At 46.3% G+C, this 16,691-nt stretch overlaps 1 protein-coding gene across 10 annotated transcripts in view; it reads left to right on the top strand.

Annotated features, from left to right (window-relative positions):
- LOC110543938 (protocadherin alpha-C2) overlaps positions 1 to 16,691 on the top strand; it is a 221,863-nt gene that overhangs the window by 59,236 nt on the left and 145,936 nt on the right. Inside the window, exon 1 of one of the 10 annotated variants that reach the window (XM_060377402.1) lies at positions 1,946 to 4,508. The exons of 7 other annotated variants lie outside the window; for them this stretch is intronic. In XM_060377402.1, coding sequence (XP_060233385.1) covers positions 2,031 to 4,508 — 2,478 coding nt within the window. In that variant the 5' untranslated portion in view covers positions 1,946 to 2,030. Of the gene's footprint in view, positions 1 to 1,945; positions 4,509 to 7,058; positions 9,644 to 13,265; positions 15,807 to 16,691 lie in introns of those variants that run through there. 2 more of the 10 variants (XM_060377413.1, XM_060377409.1) reach the window with 2 other exon arrangements.

Below are 16,691 nucleotides of genomic sequence, written 5' to 3'. Positions count from 1 at the left end.
AAAGATTTAATTTTTAAATATTACTTGTAATTCATAGTCTGAAAGTTGAAATATTGTTCTTTACAAGAGATGAGAATTTACTTTTCCCTCATTATTTCAAGGTGCAAGAATCTGAACATAGCTTCAATGACCTTACATGCTAAACTTAACATTTTGAGACTATAATTTGTGACTTTCAAATTATTGTTTCTGTAATTGCACATTTAGTCCAAGCTATCTTTCTCATTTGCATTTGTCAAACTAAAATTTTGGAAGAACTAACTAATAGACACTTCATTTTTGGTTTCATAATTCTAGCTTGGATTGAGCAAAGTTGCTACAGAGGCATAAGCTGTCAGCTATTAGGCAAAAACAAACAAACAAAACAACAAAAAACAACTAACAAAACCAGTGTTTCCTATCACTCTTCTGTTGTTAATTTCTCAGCCTTCTCAGTCCTACTTCCCACTTCTACTGTGCTCATGCTTTTTCATGTGTCCTAAAGATAAATTAATCTCCCAGGTGTTTCAATGTGGATGAGCATAAAAGACTAAATCACCAATTACATCAATGTAGACACGGGTAAGAAGAAACGAGTGTATAGAGCTGAGAACAAAGTAAGTGCTGAAAACAGTAGCTCTTAGAAACAGAATTGTCTTGGCTGCAACTGACGTTGATAGCTCCCCTTAATCTGACATACTACGTGTTCAAGTAGTTGAACCTTTAATCCTGGCACTTCAGAACCAGAGGTGGGCAGATCTCTGAGTAAGGGGCTAGCCTGGTCTACAAAGTGATCCAGAGAACAGTCAAGGGTAGGTAGAGAGGCCCTGTCTCAACCGCCCCCTCAACAAAGCAAAGCAAAGCAAAACAAAAAGCAAATACCGAAACCCAAGCTCAAACAATGCATGGAATGTGAAAAACAACTGCAAACAGCAACATTTGAAAGTATAAGTCTGGATTCAAGGTAAGTTGTGTTGATGGGCGTCCATTTGACAACAGGAATGCAGAGACTACTCCAATTTTGAAACAAAGAAAAAGAAACAATGAATTCCTTGCTGCAAACTCTGAAAGCGGTATTCATGGATTTGCTGATTACTTTATATAAAATGAGATTCTTTAGTCGGTGTATAATGTAATATAATAAATTTCTTCTCACACGACTGGTTTGCATTTTCTTAAAACACAAGAACCATCCCTTCCAGCCTGTGCACCATCCAGAGTTCAGCCACGGGGGAGTGACATTTTTCCAAAGGAAATATGTTTTTTCCTGAGGAGCCAAGTTTGACCGCAAGCTTAATAAAAACAAATGTGTTCAAACCGGGGTCTGATAATAATCCACACTTGTGAAGTATTCAACTCTCCCGGAGAAGCACCCCAGGCTTGGTTTGCTATAATTTATGCCAACGTCTTCTTGCTGTCATGAAGGTGGGAAGTGGAACAGGGAGACTTTGCAGAAATGGAAAGCCAAAGTTGCAGGGTTACGAGGAGGACACAGAAGACAAGTGCCTCATGCTGAAGTTGGTTCTACTGTCGACTTTGTCCTCACAAACATCTAACAAACAACTGAATTAGTGTCTTGAAACTGCTGTATAAATGAAATTTTCTCAACCTTAAAACAATGTTAAAAATAATTGAATTGTGTATTATAGCTTAAAGGAGTCTACACCTGTTGTTGAATAAAATAAGTGCTCTGGATATTCCTTGACTCCTAAGGGCATGTTAAAATTCAGATAATAATTATCACGTGGGCAAGAAAGGACTCACTTCTCATGGTTTCACATTGAAGGAAAAGTTGTACATTAGCACGAGCAAAGAAACGTAATACGAGGCATAGAGTGTACATAAGGATAATAATCCACAGAAACAAGTCAAAGCTGTGAATTAAAGAAAAACTGCACTCCTGCAATTATACTTACACATTTAGCCACTGGATGTCGCTGCCGTCCACAAATTTTGTAGCTTTTAAGAACAAAGACATAGTTCACTGTTCCGCAATGGTTAGGAAGTGGCTACTCACGGAGGTCTGAGCATTCCGGTTTAAAAAAAAAAAAATGAGACTAGGAGATCGACCAGAAGATATTAAAACGCGTGTGCATTCCGGATGGTGTATTCGTGGATTTTTAAGACAAGGGAACAGTTCAGTGGTGATCTCCAGATGCTTGAGCCATGGAGTCTGGCGTCTGCTGCTCTGGCTTCTCCTCCTGACAGCCTGGGAGGCAGGCAGCGGCCAGCTCCACTACTCCGTCCCCGAGGAGGCCAAGCATGGCACGTTCGTGGGCCGCATCGCGCAGGACCTGGGGCTGGAGCTGGCGGAGCTGGTGCCCCGCCTGTTCAGGGTGGCGTCCAAGGACCGCGGGGACCTTCTGGAGGTGAATCTGCAGAATGGCATTCTGTTCGTGAATTCTCGGATCGACCGGGAGGAGCTGTGCGGGCGGAGCGCGGAGTGCAACATCCACCTGGAGGTGATCGTGGACCGTCCGCTGCAGGTTTTCCACGTGGAGGTGGAGGTGAGGGACATTAACGACAATCCGCCGGTGTTCTCAGTAGCAGAACAAAACATCTTGGTACCCGAATCTAGACTGCTTGATTCGCGATTTCCACTAGAGGGCGCAACTGATGCGGATGTTGGAGAGAACGCTATGCTCACTTACAAGCTCAGTTCAAATGATTTTTTTATCCTTGATATTGTAAACAAAAAAGGCAAAGGCAGATCCCCAGTGCTTGTTCTTCGAAAACTGATAGACCGAGAAGAAAATCCTCAGCTAAAGTTACTACTGACAGCGACCGATGGAGGCAAACCAGAGTTTACGGGATCAGTTTCTCTGTTGATCCAGGTGTTGGATGCTAATGACAATGCTCCTGTGTTTGATAGATCTGTTTACGAAGTTAAGATGTATGAGAACCAAGAGAATCAAACCTTAGTGATATGGCTGAATGCTACAGACACCGATGAAGGAATAAACAAGGAAGTGGAGTATTCGTTTAGCTCTTTGACTGCAGCTAGTATAAGAAAGAAATTTCTAATAAACGAAAAGACTGGAGAGATAAAGGTAAACGGTGCTATCGACTTTGAGGATTGTAACAATTACGAAATTCATGTGGATGCTACAGATAAAGGACAACCACCTATGGTTGCCCACTGCACTGTGCTCGTGGAAATCTTGGATGAAAATGATAACGCACCAGAGATAGTCCTTACTTCCTTGTCTCTCCCGGTGAAAGAAGACGCTCTTTTGGGCACCGTCATCGCCCTGATCAGCGTGTCCGACCGGGACTCCAGAGCCAACGGGCAGGTGAGCTGCTCCCTGAGTCCTCAGGTGCCCTTCAGGCTGGTGTCCACCTTCAAGAATTACTATTCGCTGGTGCTGGACAGCGCCCTGGACCGCGAGAGCACAGCGGCCTATGAGGTGGTGGTGACCGCGCGCGACGGGGGCTCCCCCGCACTGGGGGCCACCGCCAGCGTGTCCGTGGAGGTGGCCGACGTGAACGACCACGCGCCCGCGTTCGCGCAGCCCGAGTACACGGTGTTCGTGAGGGAGAACAACCCGCCGGGCGCGCACATCTTCACGGTGTCCGCGGCGGACGCGGACGCGCAGGAGAACGCGCTGGTGTCCTACTCGCTGGTGGAGCGGCGCGTGGGCGAGCGCTGGCTGTCGAGCTACGTGTCCGTGCACGCGGAGAGCGGCCGGGTGTTCGCGCTGCAGCCCCTGGACCACGAGGAGCTGGAGCTGCTGCAGTTCCAGGTGAGCGCGCGGGATGCTGGTGTGCCAGCGCTGGGCAGCAATGCCACCCTGCAGGTGTTCGTGCTGGACGAGAACGACAACGCGCCCGCGCTGCTGGGACCTTGGACAGGTGGACCTGCTGGTGAATTTAGCCAACTCGTGTCGCGGTCAGTGGGTGCGGGACACGTGGTGTCAAAGGTGCGCGCGGTGGATGCGGACTCTGGCTACAACGCGTGGCTGTCTTACGAGCTGCAGCCAGCTGTTGGCGCACGCAGCCCTTTTCGCGTGGGTCTGTACACGGGTGAGATCAGCACAACGCGTGCCCTGGATGAAGCTGATGCTCCGCGCCAACGTCTACTGGTCCTGGTGAAGGACCATGGCGAACCTGCGTTGACCGCTACTGCCACCATTCTGGTGTCTCTGGTGGAAAGCGGGCAGGTGCCAAAAGCTGTTTCTCAAGGTTTGTCCAGCTCCTCGGGCAGGGAGGCGTCGCTGGTGACCGTCAACGTGTACCTGATCGTCGCCATCTGCGCGGTGTCCAGCCTGCTGGTGCTCACGCTGCTGCTCTACACCGCGCTGCGCTGCTCTGCTGCACCTGTGCAGGGCGCGTGCGGGCTTGCGAAGCCCGTGCTGGTGTGCTCCAGCGAGGTGGGCACCTGGTCCTACTCGCAGCAGAGAAGACAGAGGGTGTGCTCTGGAGAGGGCCCGCCCAAGACCGACCTCATGGCCTTCAGCCCCAGTCTTCCACCCTGCCCAGTGGCCGATGTGGGGATGGAAAATCACTCTGCTGGAGACGTGTCCGGGAAGGTGGGCTATTACTTTTCTATTTTCGCATTTTGCTTGATGAAGTACGTTTCCTCCCACGTAATGACATGTCACAGACTATATTTTTTCTGTCTGCCACTGTTTGCAAGTGTTTCTCGTAGTGCTTTGGAATATAGGCGTCTGGTGTTCTCTTCTGGCCTCTGCTGGTGCTAGGCACACGTGTGGTGTTACCTAACACACGGAGGCAAAGTATTCATACATAATAATAAAATAGATTAAGGCTTCAAGAGTAGAAAACAAAAACAACAAAAGCTTTCTCTTCTTGAGACACATGGTTTCAAATGAAGTGTCTTCTGCATGCCAGGCAAGCGTTTCTACTTCGGGAGGTTAAACGTGTTTGTTTTAGTCTACGTTAATATTAAAACGGGGAAAATGGAACCATTCCCTTAAGAGTACTTTCTATTACTCTGATGTGTGGTTTAGTTTCATAGCTTCTCTTGTTGTCTTAAACAGAGTGGGGCTGAGTTACATATTGTCAGATATACAAGCTGGTTAACTTACATGGCATGATGTGTGTTCCTGGTTGTCAACTTGACTACATCTGGAATTCCCTAAAATTCCATTGACTGGGTACACCTGTGAGAGATATTTTCTTAATTAAATCATTTGAATTGGAAGGTTCCATTTTAATCTGAACCTTTTGAGGCGGGAAGATGCTTACACTTGTAATCTATTCTGGTGGCAGTCTGTGGAAAGGACAAGGAAGAGGAAATCCTCTAGCTCTTTGCCTCTAGCTCTGGTTCTCACTTGCAAGTCCATTTATTCTGTGGCATTATAACCTACTTCTTCAGGGTTCTGGCATAGGCCAGGTGGGACAACCAGCTTCATGGACTGAACAACTACCAGATTCTTAGCCCTTCCACTGGTAGAAAGCCATTGTTGGACTGGCTGCACCATGGTGTTTAAGCCATTCTAATAAACCTCACTCATAGATACAGATATAAACACACACATATATACATATGTATATATACACACATATAGCTAGATATACACATGTATGTCTATATACATACATATGTATGTATGTATCTCTATATATGAATGAGATTTATTCTGTTTTATAAGTTCTGCTCCTCCAGAGGACTTTGCCATGGTGCCAAAGCTACCCTAACAATTATGCTTTACTGAAACTGGTGGTTATCTGATAACGCATTATTTCAGTTTTCAAACAAATTCCACATCACCAAAGCAGCTAATATTTAACATTTCAGTTTCAAATATTTGTTAGCGAATTAGCAAATATTTGTCTTTTCCCATTTATTATAAATTTCTTATTTAGTCTGTATTTCACAAATGTATCCCAACAAAAACTGATATTGTTGGACAAGTGCAACAACACAAAATTTGTGGCAAGAACGCAAATACAATATTGCTTTCAATTGTCAGCTTTCTATGGCTGGTCTCAGCGCCAAAAAAAATCTTAGAAATTACTGTTGATAGATGCATATTAAGTTAAAAATGTATTGGCAGCTATATAAAATACTTATGTAATATGTGCCTTAGACTTAAAGTTCTATCAAATGTTCCTTTCCCCCCCTAGTCAGAGCTCACATTAACAATAATGCCTCAGTTGGGCAATACATTCATGTCTCCAAATATACTAATTTAAACTAATATAACGCAAGTGTTGTCATGTAAAATTTAAGAGGTCTTTTAACCTCTGTAGTGAATATATCCTGGTTCAGTCTCCAAGTTTTTATTTTATGCTTTTGAGATAGAGTCTTACATGTAAATTTCAATATATTTTTTTTGTATCTCAGATTAAAACAAGATAATAAAATTGAGTGAATGAGACTTAGAATAAGTTTTATACCCTAACCTTTTAATATTAATTTTCTAAAAAATAAGTGTAAACATATAGATATAACTAGAACTGACATTATTTTTGAATGAATATTAATCAATTTTTCCAAAAGAGTAACAAGTATAATTCACACTGAAGTTATCCAATGCAGTGGAAATAATATTTGCCCTGAGCAGATACAGTGAATGAATAAGTTTTAAAATGTGACAGCTTTACAAATGTGCTCTAAATTTACCAAATCAGTGCGGAATAAATTCATTAATATCAAATAAAGAATTATTCGGATAAAGTAGTTGAGAGCTCTTTAGCATCGAGTCCAAATTCCATTTTGTTGTAGTGTTAACACAGAAAACCTGAGTCTTGGATTATTCTCTACAGAATTAAATCAAAATCAGAATAATTAGCATTTAAAAATATTAGGCAAAAGATTAATTATGTTTTTACGAAGAGGTAGGATGCGAGGCATTGCAATGTGTTACGTTTCTTCAAAAGTCTCTCAAAAGCTGTATGGCCAGTACAAATGCAATTTGTCCATATTCTTTCACATGGCACTATATTTTGTGGGGTAGTTATCAGATGTCTATATAGAGGATGAAACTACCGTAGGAACTAGAATTCTAGGACAAAGCAGCCTTAAATTAGCTACGGGCTACTGAAGTGTGCGTTAGAAGCCAACAAAGAAAAGCACGAATGAAGGAAGTCCTTCTGAAGCCAGGTAAGCCAACGGAGCGGTGCTCAGTTGCACTTACACTTTGAGCCACAGGATGCCCTCGTTCTCCAACAAGAGCGCTGGCAGAGGAAGCTCAGACTGTCTGCAGACCGGAAAGAAACTGGTTCCGAGCTTTAAAGACTATAAACAGCACCCACACTGGTAAGATTATCTTGGAGCAAGAACACTATCAGCACACTTAAAAAAAAAAATCTCAAAGAGAATATACCCTTTGTCGTCATGAAATACCGCCACGGATCCTGGTGCTCGCTGCTCTTGCTCCTGCTCCTGGCAGGCTGGGAGGCAGGCAGCGGCCAGCTCCACTACTCCGTCCCCGAGGAGGCCAAGCACGGCACCTTCGTGGGCCGCATCGCGCAGGACCTGGGGCTGGAGCTGGCGGAGCTGGTGCCCCGCCTGTTCAGGGTGGCGTCCAAGGACCGCGGGGACCTTCTGGAGGTGAATCTGCAGAATGGCATTCTGTTCGTGAACTCTCGGATCGACCGGGAGGAGCTGTGCGGGCGGAGCGCGGAGTGCAGCATCCACCTGGAGGTGATCGTGGACCGTCCGCTGCAGGTTTTCCACGTGGAGGTGGAGGTGAGGGACATTAACGACAACCCACCCGTGTTCCCTGCGACCAAAAAGAATCTCTTTGTTTCAGAAACGAGAGCCCTGGACTCGCATTTTTCGCTAGAGGGCGCCTCGGACGCAGATATCGGAACCAACGCTCTCCTGACTTACAGACTGAGTCCCAGCGAGTATTTCTCCCTGCAAGTACCAACCGCGGACGAGCTGGTAAAACCACTGGAACTAGTGCTGAAAAAACCTTTAGACAGAGAGCGAGCTTCAGAGCTTCAGTTAGTGGTTACAGCGACGGATGCGGGCAAACCCGAGCTCACAGGCGCTTTGGAATTGCGCATCACAGTGCTGGATGTCAACGACAACGCGCCAGTGTTTGACAGAGCGATCTATCGAGCGAAACTGGTAGAAAATGCAAGAAATGGTACCCTGGTGATTAGGCTCAATGCCTCGGATGTGGACGAAGGGTCGAACAGCCAAATTCTTTATTCCTTTGCGACGGATGTTCCCCCCAAGACAGAAGCCACATTTCATATAGATTCAGTCAGTGGAGAAATCAAAGTCAAAGGGAAGATAGATTTTGAGGAAACTAATTTGTGGAAGATTCAAGTAGAAGCTGTTGACAAAGGCAGCCCTCCAATGTTCGGTCACTGCACAGTCTTAATTGAAGTTCTGGACATCAATGATAACGCTCCTGAGTTAATGGTGACATCATTATCACTTCCAGTCAGAGAGGACGCTCCAGTGGGCACCGTCATAGCCCTGGTCAGCGTGTCCGACCGGGACTCCGGAGCCAACGGGCAGGTGAGCTGCTCCCTGAGTCCTCAGGTGCCCTTCAGGCTGGTGTCCACCTTCAAGAATTACTATTCGCTGGTGCTGGACAGCGCCCTGGACCGCGAGAGCACAGCGACCTATGAGGTGGTGGTGACCGCGCGCGACGGGGGCTCCCCCCCGCTGGGGGCCACCGCCAGCGTGTCCGTGGAGGTGGCCGACGTGAACGACCACGCGCCCGCGTTCGCGCAGCCCGAGTACACGGTGTTCGTGAGGGAGAACAACCCGCCGGGCGCGCACATCTTCACGGTGTCCGCGGCGGACGCGGACGCGCAGGAGAACGCGCTGGTGTCCTACTCGCTGGTGGAGCGGCGCGTGGGCGAGCGCTGGCTGTCGAGCTACGTGTCCGTGCACGCGGAGAGCGGCCGGGTGTTCGCGCTGCAGCCCCTGGACCACGAGGAGCTGGAGCTGCTGCAGTTCCAGGTGAGCGCGCGGGACGCTGGTGTGCCAGCGCTGGGCAGCAATGCCACCCTGCAGGTGTTCGTGCTGGACGAGAACGACAACGCGCCCGCACTGCTGGGGCCTCAGGCGGGCAGCGCAGTGAGCGAACTAGTGTCACGGACGGTGGCTGCGGGCCACGTGGTGACGAAGGTGCGCGCTGTGGACGCAGATTCTGGTTACAATGCTTGGCTGTCTTATGAGCTGCAGTCAGCGGCAGGGGGCATGCGCAGTCCATTCCGCGTGGGTCTGTACACGGGTGAAATAAGCATCACACGCGCCCTGGATGAAGCAGACGCGCCGCGCCAGCGCCTATTGGTGTTGGTGAAGGACCATGGGGAGCCCGCGCTGACCTCCACAGCCACAGTGCTGGTTTCTCTAGTTGAGAGCAACCAGGTCCCAAAGGCCCCTTCGCGGGCGTTGGCGGGAACAGCAGCCTCTGAACCGTCCCTAGTGGATGTCAATGTGTACTTGATCATCGCCATTTGTGCCATGTCCAGTCTGCTGGTGCTCACACTGGTGCTCTACACCGCCCTGAGGTGCTCAGCACTGCCCCCTGAGGGCGCTTGTGGACCCGGAAAGCCCGTTCTGGTGTGCTCCAGCGCGGTGGGGAGCTGGTCTTATTCTCAGCAAAAGAGGCAGAGGGTGTGTTCTGGAGAGGGCCCGCCAAAGACAGACCTCATGGCCTTCAGTCCCAGTGTTCCTTCTGGCTTGGGTTCTGGAGATAATGAAGCCCAGCAGGAGATCTTTGAGAATGTAAGTACCGAAATCCTGGGACACATCCCAGGCCCGGTGATGTCGCCGACGTAGTTTGTCAGTTTAGGATTCTATCTTCAGCACTAAATGCACTTGTTTCGCCCTTCTTGAGACAGCTCATTTAAAGCATGCCGGAAATATAACCATCTTCTTTGCCTTTTACCCTTGTCATCATGGGCATTACTTAATAGTTCTTTCCTCATGCTATGTATAATAACAGTAGCACTGGAAGCAGCACTAGCAAACGTGAAATAGAATGAGCCAACGGTTTCTTTAAATTAAGCAACTGTGCCAGGAAGAAGTCAAGGGCCAAAACAGAAAATGAGAGGCATAGGCAGGGCTCAAGTCTAAATTTAAACACTGTCGTAGTTCATTGCTCCTGTTCTAACAGGTGCCCGCTGCTCTTCACTATGTCTGTGTATTCGAAAGTATTATCCAATGACTTAAATTTTTATCTGATTTGAATTTTAATTGATTATAAACCACTGATGGAGAAGGGCAGTCTTGAAACACCTTATTTTCTGTGTAATTTCATACTCAGTAGCACGTTTTGTGAGTTGGCAGTTGAAGTGGAGAGTTTTTTAGTGTTGCCCTTGGATGTGATCTTACTACTCTGTTGTTGTTAGTCTTGTTGTATTTTCTCTCTCTCTCTCTCTCTCTCTCTCTTTCCTTCCGTTTGTTATTTTGAGACAGGGTTTCTTTGCATAGTGATCTTGGAACTCACTCTGTAGACCAGGCTGGCCTTGAACTCATAGAGATCTACCTGCCTTTACCTACTGAGTGCTGGGATTAGTGGCTGTGCCATCAACTCCTGGCAGGTTTTGTTATATTTTCAAGAACAATTTCTTCAAAGTCCTCAGCTGCTTTGGATAGACACCATTTTAGTCACTTCCTAACATGATGTTAATTCTGCTTAAGCACCTACCAGAACTCATTGTGCCTTTCTCCCCGTTTAACCTGTTGAACTCTTCTACTTACTTGAAACATTCATTCCACTATTAATCATAATTACTCTTCTTCAGTTCTTGGTCCTTGTCAGGAAGCTGTGTGGAAGTATGTTAGAATAGGAAAACCCTTGCTTCTTTGTGCTTTGAGTTCAAGAGTCTTGTCGTATGTGATGAAGTCCAACACCATTGCCTGTGCCAGCCAAAGTGTGTTATCTTCAAAATGACATTATCTTAAACAATCCATGCATTAGAACAATGAAACTTCCTCTTGATAACCACCTCAGAATGGAACATAGTGTATATTCCATATGTTTAATATAAAATATAGTTTTGGCTCAACATCATGTTCATATAGATTGTTTTCTTTAAAGAGACCCCAAATATCTCATTTAGATATAATAGAAAATAAAAATTAAAAAAAGAAATAATAGAACACACATCAAGCAATGTGAAAGATTTTTGTTTGTCTGTGTGCTAATGTCAAATAACACATCCCTTAATCCTACCAAAGAAATAAATCATATCATATATTTACATTCAGAAAGGAAACCACAATGTCAATAGGATAAAGTTAATAGAAATTCTGGGAATGTGTTAGCTGCTATGTCCACCTTGAATGATGAATTTTGGAAGAATTATTTTCATGACTATAAATATTAGAAAAATTAAGTAAAAAAAGAGATAATCATGATTCATTCCCTATTTCATGTTGACACAAATGTCCATTTCCTTTGAGACAAGGTATCACAGTGTAGCCCTGGCTGGCCTGAAACCCACAGTGTAGACCAGGTTGGCCTGGAAATCACAGATCTATCACAGATGTTTCTGAATCCTGGGTGGTATTAAAGTTGTTCACTGCCGTGCCCTGCTGCCTCAGTGTCTACTCGTATCTAAATAGCGTCTGAGAAAATTCACTTAACATATATTAAACCACATTGTATGAGTTATTTTTATGTGTTAGACATGTTGTGAGTTCTTAGATGCATTATTTTATTTAATTCTTACAATATTTTATTAAATTTATTTGTTTTGTCCCTCTTGGCTCATTTAGAGCATACTAGAAATGTAGCCATTTTCATCGCCTTTCATTTTTGTCATCACGAATATTATTTAGTAGTTCTTTCTTCGTGCTACGTATAATAACAATACTACCCTCTGACTATCTGAAATTTAAAGATAAGAAAACTTGAGGCGTCTATCCTGTCTAGTGGTGACATCTTACGTACATAATTTTCAGAATCTAGAGCCACTTGTACCAATACAATGTAGAATTTTCTTCAGTAACTCTCTTTTCTGTTCGGGCTTAGGCTGAGCATGAAAGTGAAACATTAGCTGTATGCAGGTGAGCCTTCTTTTCTACCATGATTCCAATAATTCTTCATGCTTCCACTAATCATCAGTTTTGCATAAAGGCCACATTGAGATGGGAGTCATGGGTTTCCACATTGAGTGACTTTGCTTAGGTATGTTCGTGATTAAAATTAACTTATTTTAATCAATGCCACATTGAAATAGACACTTATGCTGTGTGTAACAAGTAAGAGCTACTATACAAAAACTCTGGATCAGTTGTTTGGAATTGATGTAAATAGGGATTATTTAAAACATGGGAAAAATCTGGACTGAGGTTTACAATATTCTTGCAAAACAACAAGTCAAATAACATATATAAAAATCTTATATGCCAAATCACCCAGGTCAAATGCAGAATTCATCTAGACCAGCAGACTTTTCCTTTGTGAATTATGTTTAAAATTATAAATCTTGAAAATGTTTGTTTCCTTATTCTGCAATGGATACAAAGTCAGTAACATCACAATAAAACAACGATGTAAATAACAATAAAGAATCAGAAGCGAAGAAGATAAAAATGATATTGTTGCTAATGGCATGTCTGTGTTAATGTAAGTAGAATAGAGAGCATCGAAAGTGTCACCATCATTCAGAAATGGTAAATGTTGGAGGTTATGGATGTGACCTGTGTAATGATCTCATTTGATCATTACACAGTAGATTATGCATCAAAGCATGGCTTGTAGGTCGTAAATGTGTTCAAGCAGAATTATTGTTTTTTAAATATAAGAGAATGAAAATCTACACAGCTAAAGGTACAGTGTACAGATCACTGTTGCTGTGGAACTTCAGAGGCTCAGCCCTTGCCTAGCACCAACAGGCCCTGATTCTGTAGACGCATACAAAACTCCAAACCACAGACAGCAACAGCAAATTAGGCCCCACTGCTGGAAAAGATACGTCTTTTCCATTGAGTTTCCCGGCAGCCTAAGTAATAAGGGAGACTGAACAATTCAAATCTGATAATATTTTGTAAGATACATAACATGCTAGGAAAATGTTTAACTCTAGCTCTTAAAGTTTAAGTAAAGAAGTGAGCCCTCTTTTTCTTCAAGTGTTTAGATAATAGAACAATTTTGTAGATGTAAGTCGAACTAGAATTTAATTTTATGCTATTAAAAAAAAGCACCAACTTCATGTATGTTCCTCTTCAATGTGACTTAAAATCAGAATGTTCAATAAATGTGCGTTTTGAAATTATTTCGGGCAAAATATACAAAACGTGAAACTCTCCCGTGGCACAAGTACTCACAATTTCAGACACAAGGTGTCGCTCTTTACTTGGCGGAAAGAGTTCATTCATAGATTGGTCCGGAGAGTCCCGCACTCCACGTACAAAACCGACTCCATCATCCTGAACGCTGCTTTCAAAGGGATTCTTTAAAATTTTCTCAAGAAGCAAGCGAGACTCTAATCTGAAGACAAGTATCAGGTACAGTCAGTGAAAGGAGACACTTTGGAGGCCGAGCTCCTATGCAATGTTAGGTTTTCAGAGAAGGGGATCCTGCGCTCTGCGACCTCTGCTCTCGCTCCTGCTCCTGGCAGCCTGGGAGGCAGGCAGCGGCCAGCTCCACTACTCCGTCCCCGAAGAGGCCAAGCACGGCACCTTCGTGGGCCGCATCGCGCAGGACCTGGGGCTGGAGCTGGCGGAGCTGGTGCCCCGCCTGTTCAGGGTGGCGTCCAAGGACCGCGGGGACCTTCTGGAGGTGAATCTGCAGAATGGCATTCTGTTCGTGAATTCTCGGATCGACCGGGAGGAGCTGTGCGGGCGGAGCGCGGAGTGCAGCATCCACCTGGAGGTGATCGTGGACCGTCCGCTGCAGGTTTTCCACGTGGAGGTGGAGGTGAGGGACATTAATGATAATCCGCCCGTGTTTCCTCTTAAGGAACAAAAGCTGTTGATTTATGAATCCAAGCAACCAGACTCGCGTTTTCCGCTAGAGGGCGCATCTGACGCGGACATCGGGGAGAACGCTGTGTTGGTCTACAGACTGAGTCAAAACGACTATTTTTCTTTAGAGTCACCGACAAGTAGTAAGCAGACTAAAAGGCCGTCCCTCATGTTAAAGAAGACCCTGGATCGGGAAAAAACTCCGGAGCTTAATTTGTTATTAACAGCCACAGACGGGGGGAAACCGGAGCTCACTGGTACAGTTCGGCTTTGGGTTCTGGTCTTAGATGTTAACGACAACGACCCGGAGTTTGAGCACTCAGAATACAAGGTGAGAATAACGGAAAACGCTGCTAAGGAAACCCTTGTCATAAAGCTGAACGCCACGGATCGGGACGAAGGTGCCAACGGGCAGCTGGCATACTCGGTGATGTCGGTTAAGCCCAGCGGAAGGCCTTTGTTTACGCTAGATGAAAACAACGGGGAGCTGAGGGTCAACGGGACTTTAGATTATGAGGAAAACAAGTTTTATGAGATTGAAGTGCTGGCCACGGATAAAGGAACCCCCCCAATGGTAGGTCACTGCACAGTCTGGGTGGAAATCTTGGACACCAATGACAACGCCCCTGAAGTGACTGTAAGTTCCCTGTCCCTCCCGGTAAGAGAGGATGCGCCGCCAAATACAGTCATCGCTTTGATTAGCGTATCGGACCTTGATTCTGGTGTCAATGGCCGAGTGACCTGCTCTCTTACACCCAATGTCCCCTTCAAGATCGTATCCACCTTTAAGAACTACTATTCGCTGGTGCTGGACAGCGCCCTGGACCGCGAGAGCACAGCGGCCTATGAGGTGGTGGTGACCGCGCGCGACGGGGGCTCCCCCCCGCTGGGGGCCACCGCCAGCGTGTCCGTGGAGGTGGCCGACGTGAACGACCACGCGCCCGCGTTCGCGCAGCCCGAGTACACGGTGTTCGTGAGGGAGAACAACCCGCCGGGCGCGCACATCTTCACGGTGTCCGCGGCGGACGCGGACGCGCAGGAGAACGCGCTGGTGTCCTACTCGCTGGTGGAGCGGCGCGTGGGCGAGCGCTGGCTGTCGAGCTACGTGTCCGTGCACGCGGAGAGCGGCCGGGTGTTCGCGCTGCAGCCCCTGGACCACGAGGAGCTGGAGCTGCTGCAGTTCCAGGTGAGCGCGCGGGACGCTGGTGTGCCAGCGCTGGGCAGCAATGCCACCCTGCAGGTGTTCGTGCTGGACGAGAATGACAACGCGCCCGTGCTGCTGGGGCCTCAGGCGGGCAGCGCAGTGAGCGAACTGGTGTCACGGACGGTGGCTGCGGGACATGTGGTGACGAAGGTGCGTGCGGTGGACGCGGACTCTGGCTACAATGCGTGGCTGTCTTACGAGCTGCAGCCCCAGATAGGTGGCGTGCGCAGCCCGTTCCGCGTGGGGTTGTACACGGGAGAGATCAGCACCACGCGCGCCCTGGATGAGGTGGACGCGCCCCGACAGACTCTATTAGTGCTGGTGAAGGACCATGGCGAGCCCTCGCTGACCACCACGGCCACAGTGATAGTGTCTCTAGTGGAAAGCGGCCAGACTCCAAAGTCCTTTTCACAGGCATCCGGGCGTGCTTCAGTCCCAGAGGCTTCGCTGGTGGATGTCAACGTCTATTTGATCATTGCCATCTGCGCGGTGTCCAGCCTGTTGGTGCTCACGCTGCTGCTCTACGTGGCGCTGCGCTGCTCAGCATTGCCTCTGGATAGTGAGGCCGCCAGCGGGCCTGGGAAGCCCGTGCTGGTGTGCTCCAGCGCGGTGGGGAGCTGGTCCTACTCGCAGCAGAGAAGACAGAGGGTGTGTTCTGGGGAGGTTCTTCCCAAGACCGACCTCATGGCCTTCAGCCCCAGCCTACCTCCCAACCTGGACAGAGATGAAAGGGAAAGACAGGAGTCAGAATCAAATCACCCCGGACAGGTGAGTTCTCTACAAATCTCGCCTTTGCAGTAAATGCCTAGACAGTCACTTAGAATTCAACCTTAATGGAAAAATTTTAAATTAACAGTCTATGTTTCTAGTGCTTTTTCCCAGGAGCAACTTCTGTTAGTAAAATGCCAGAGGTGCACGTATTCCGCCTTTAAATAATATAATCAGGGCTCTCCAGCTCAGAAGTGTCCTGTTTGTCCCAAGATTTGGTTATAAAAATGTTACAAGTTTCCAGGATGGTTTTTATCACCACCGAGTGAAAATGATCGCTGTTTTACCTGAGCTGCGTCGTATCACTTCAATTCTAATTCTCAGTGAGGTGGATGATCATAGCAGGTGGTCTAGATTGGCTTGAGGTTGTCTATTAGCTCTCTCTTGCTTTGATATTTTCACATTTTCAGTCATCTGCTTTTAAAAACGTTTGTATCAACATTGGATCCCTTGTCACAAGCTTGAATCAATTTACTCCCCTCCCTGATACTGTTAGGTACCCTCTACCCCAACCGTTATAACTCATCTTCAAACTACTTGGAGGGAAAGGTCCTGTCTTGCATTCTAATATAGTGCTGCTATTGAAGTAATTATCTATTCCTGATTACCCATGAAAGTGCAAGAGATTTATTAAGTACTGTATATTCAAAGAAGGCTGACGTGTGCTTCCAAAGTGACCTAGACAAATGAAATTGTTCAATTGCATGCACATTTGTTAGTTGCCATCTTTTTATCCTTATAATAGCTGCTCATTTGCATCCTTTCCTAAATTAAAAAAAAATCCAGATCTGATGTGTGTATATGAATGGTTATCATTTCATCAATTTCAAATTTTAAGTCCTTTGTAAATGCCTTATCACTAATGTCTTACAGGTTTTTATGTAA

Source organism: Meriones unguiculatus, chromosome 2 (genome assembly GCF_030254825.1).
Source record: "Meriones unguiculatus strain TT.TT164.6M chromosome 2, Bangor_MerUng_6.1, whole genome shotgun sequence".
NCBI lineage: Eukaryota > Metazoa > Chordata > Mammalia > Rodentia > Muridae > Meriones > Meriones unguiculatus.
This window is presented reverse-complemented; position numbering and strand designations above follow the sequence as displayed.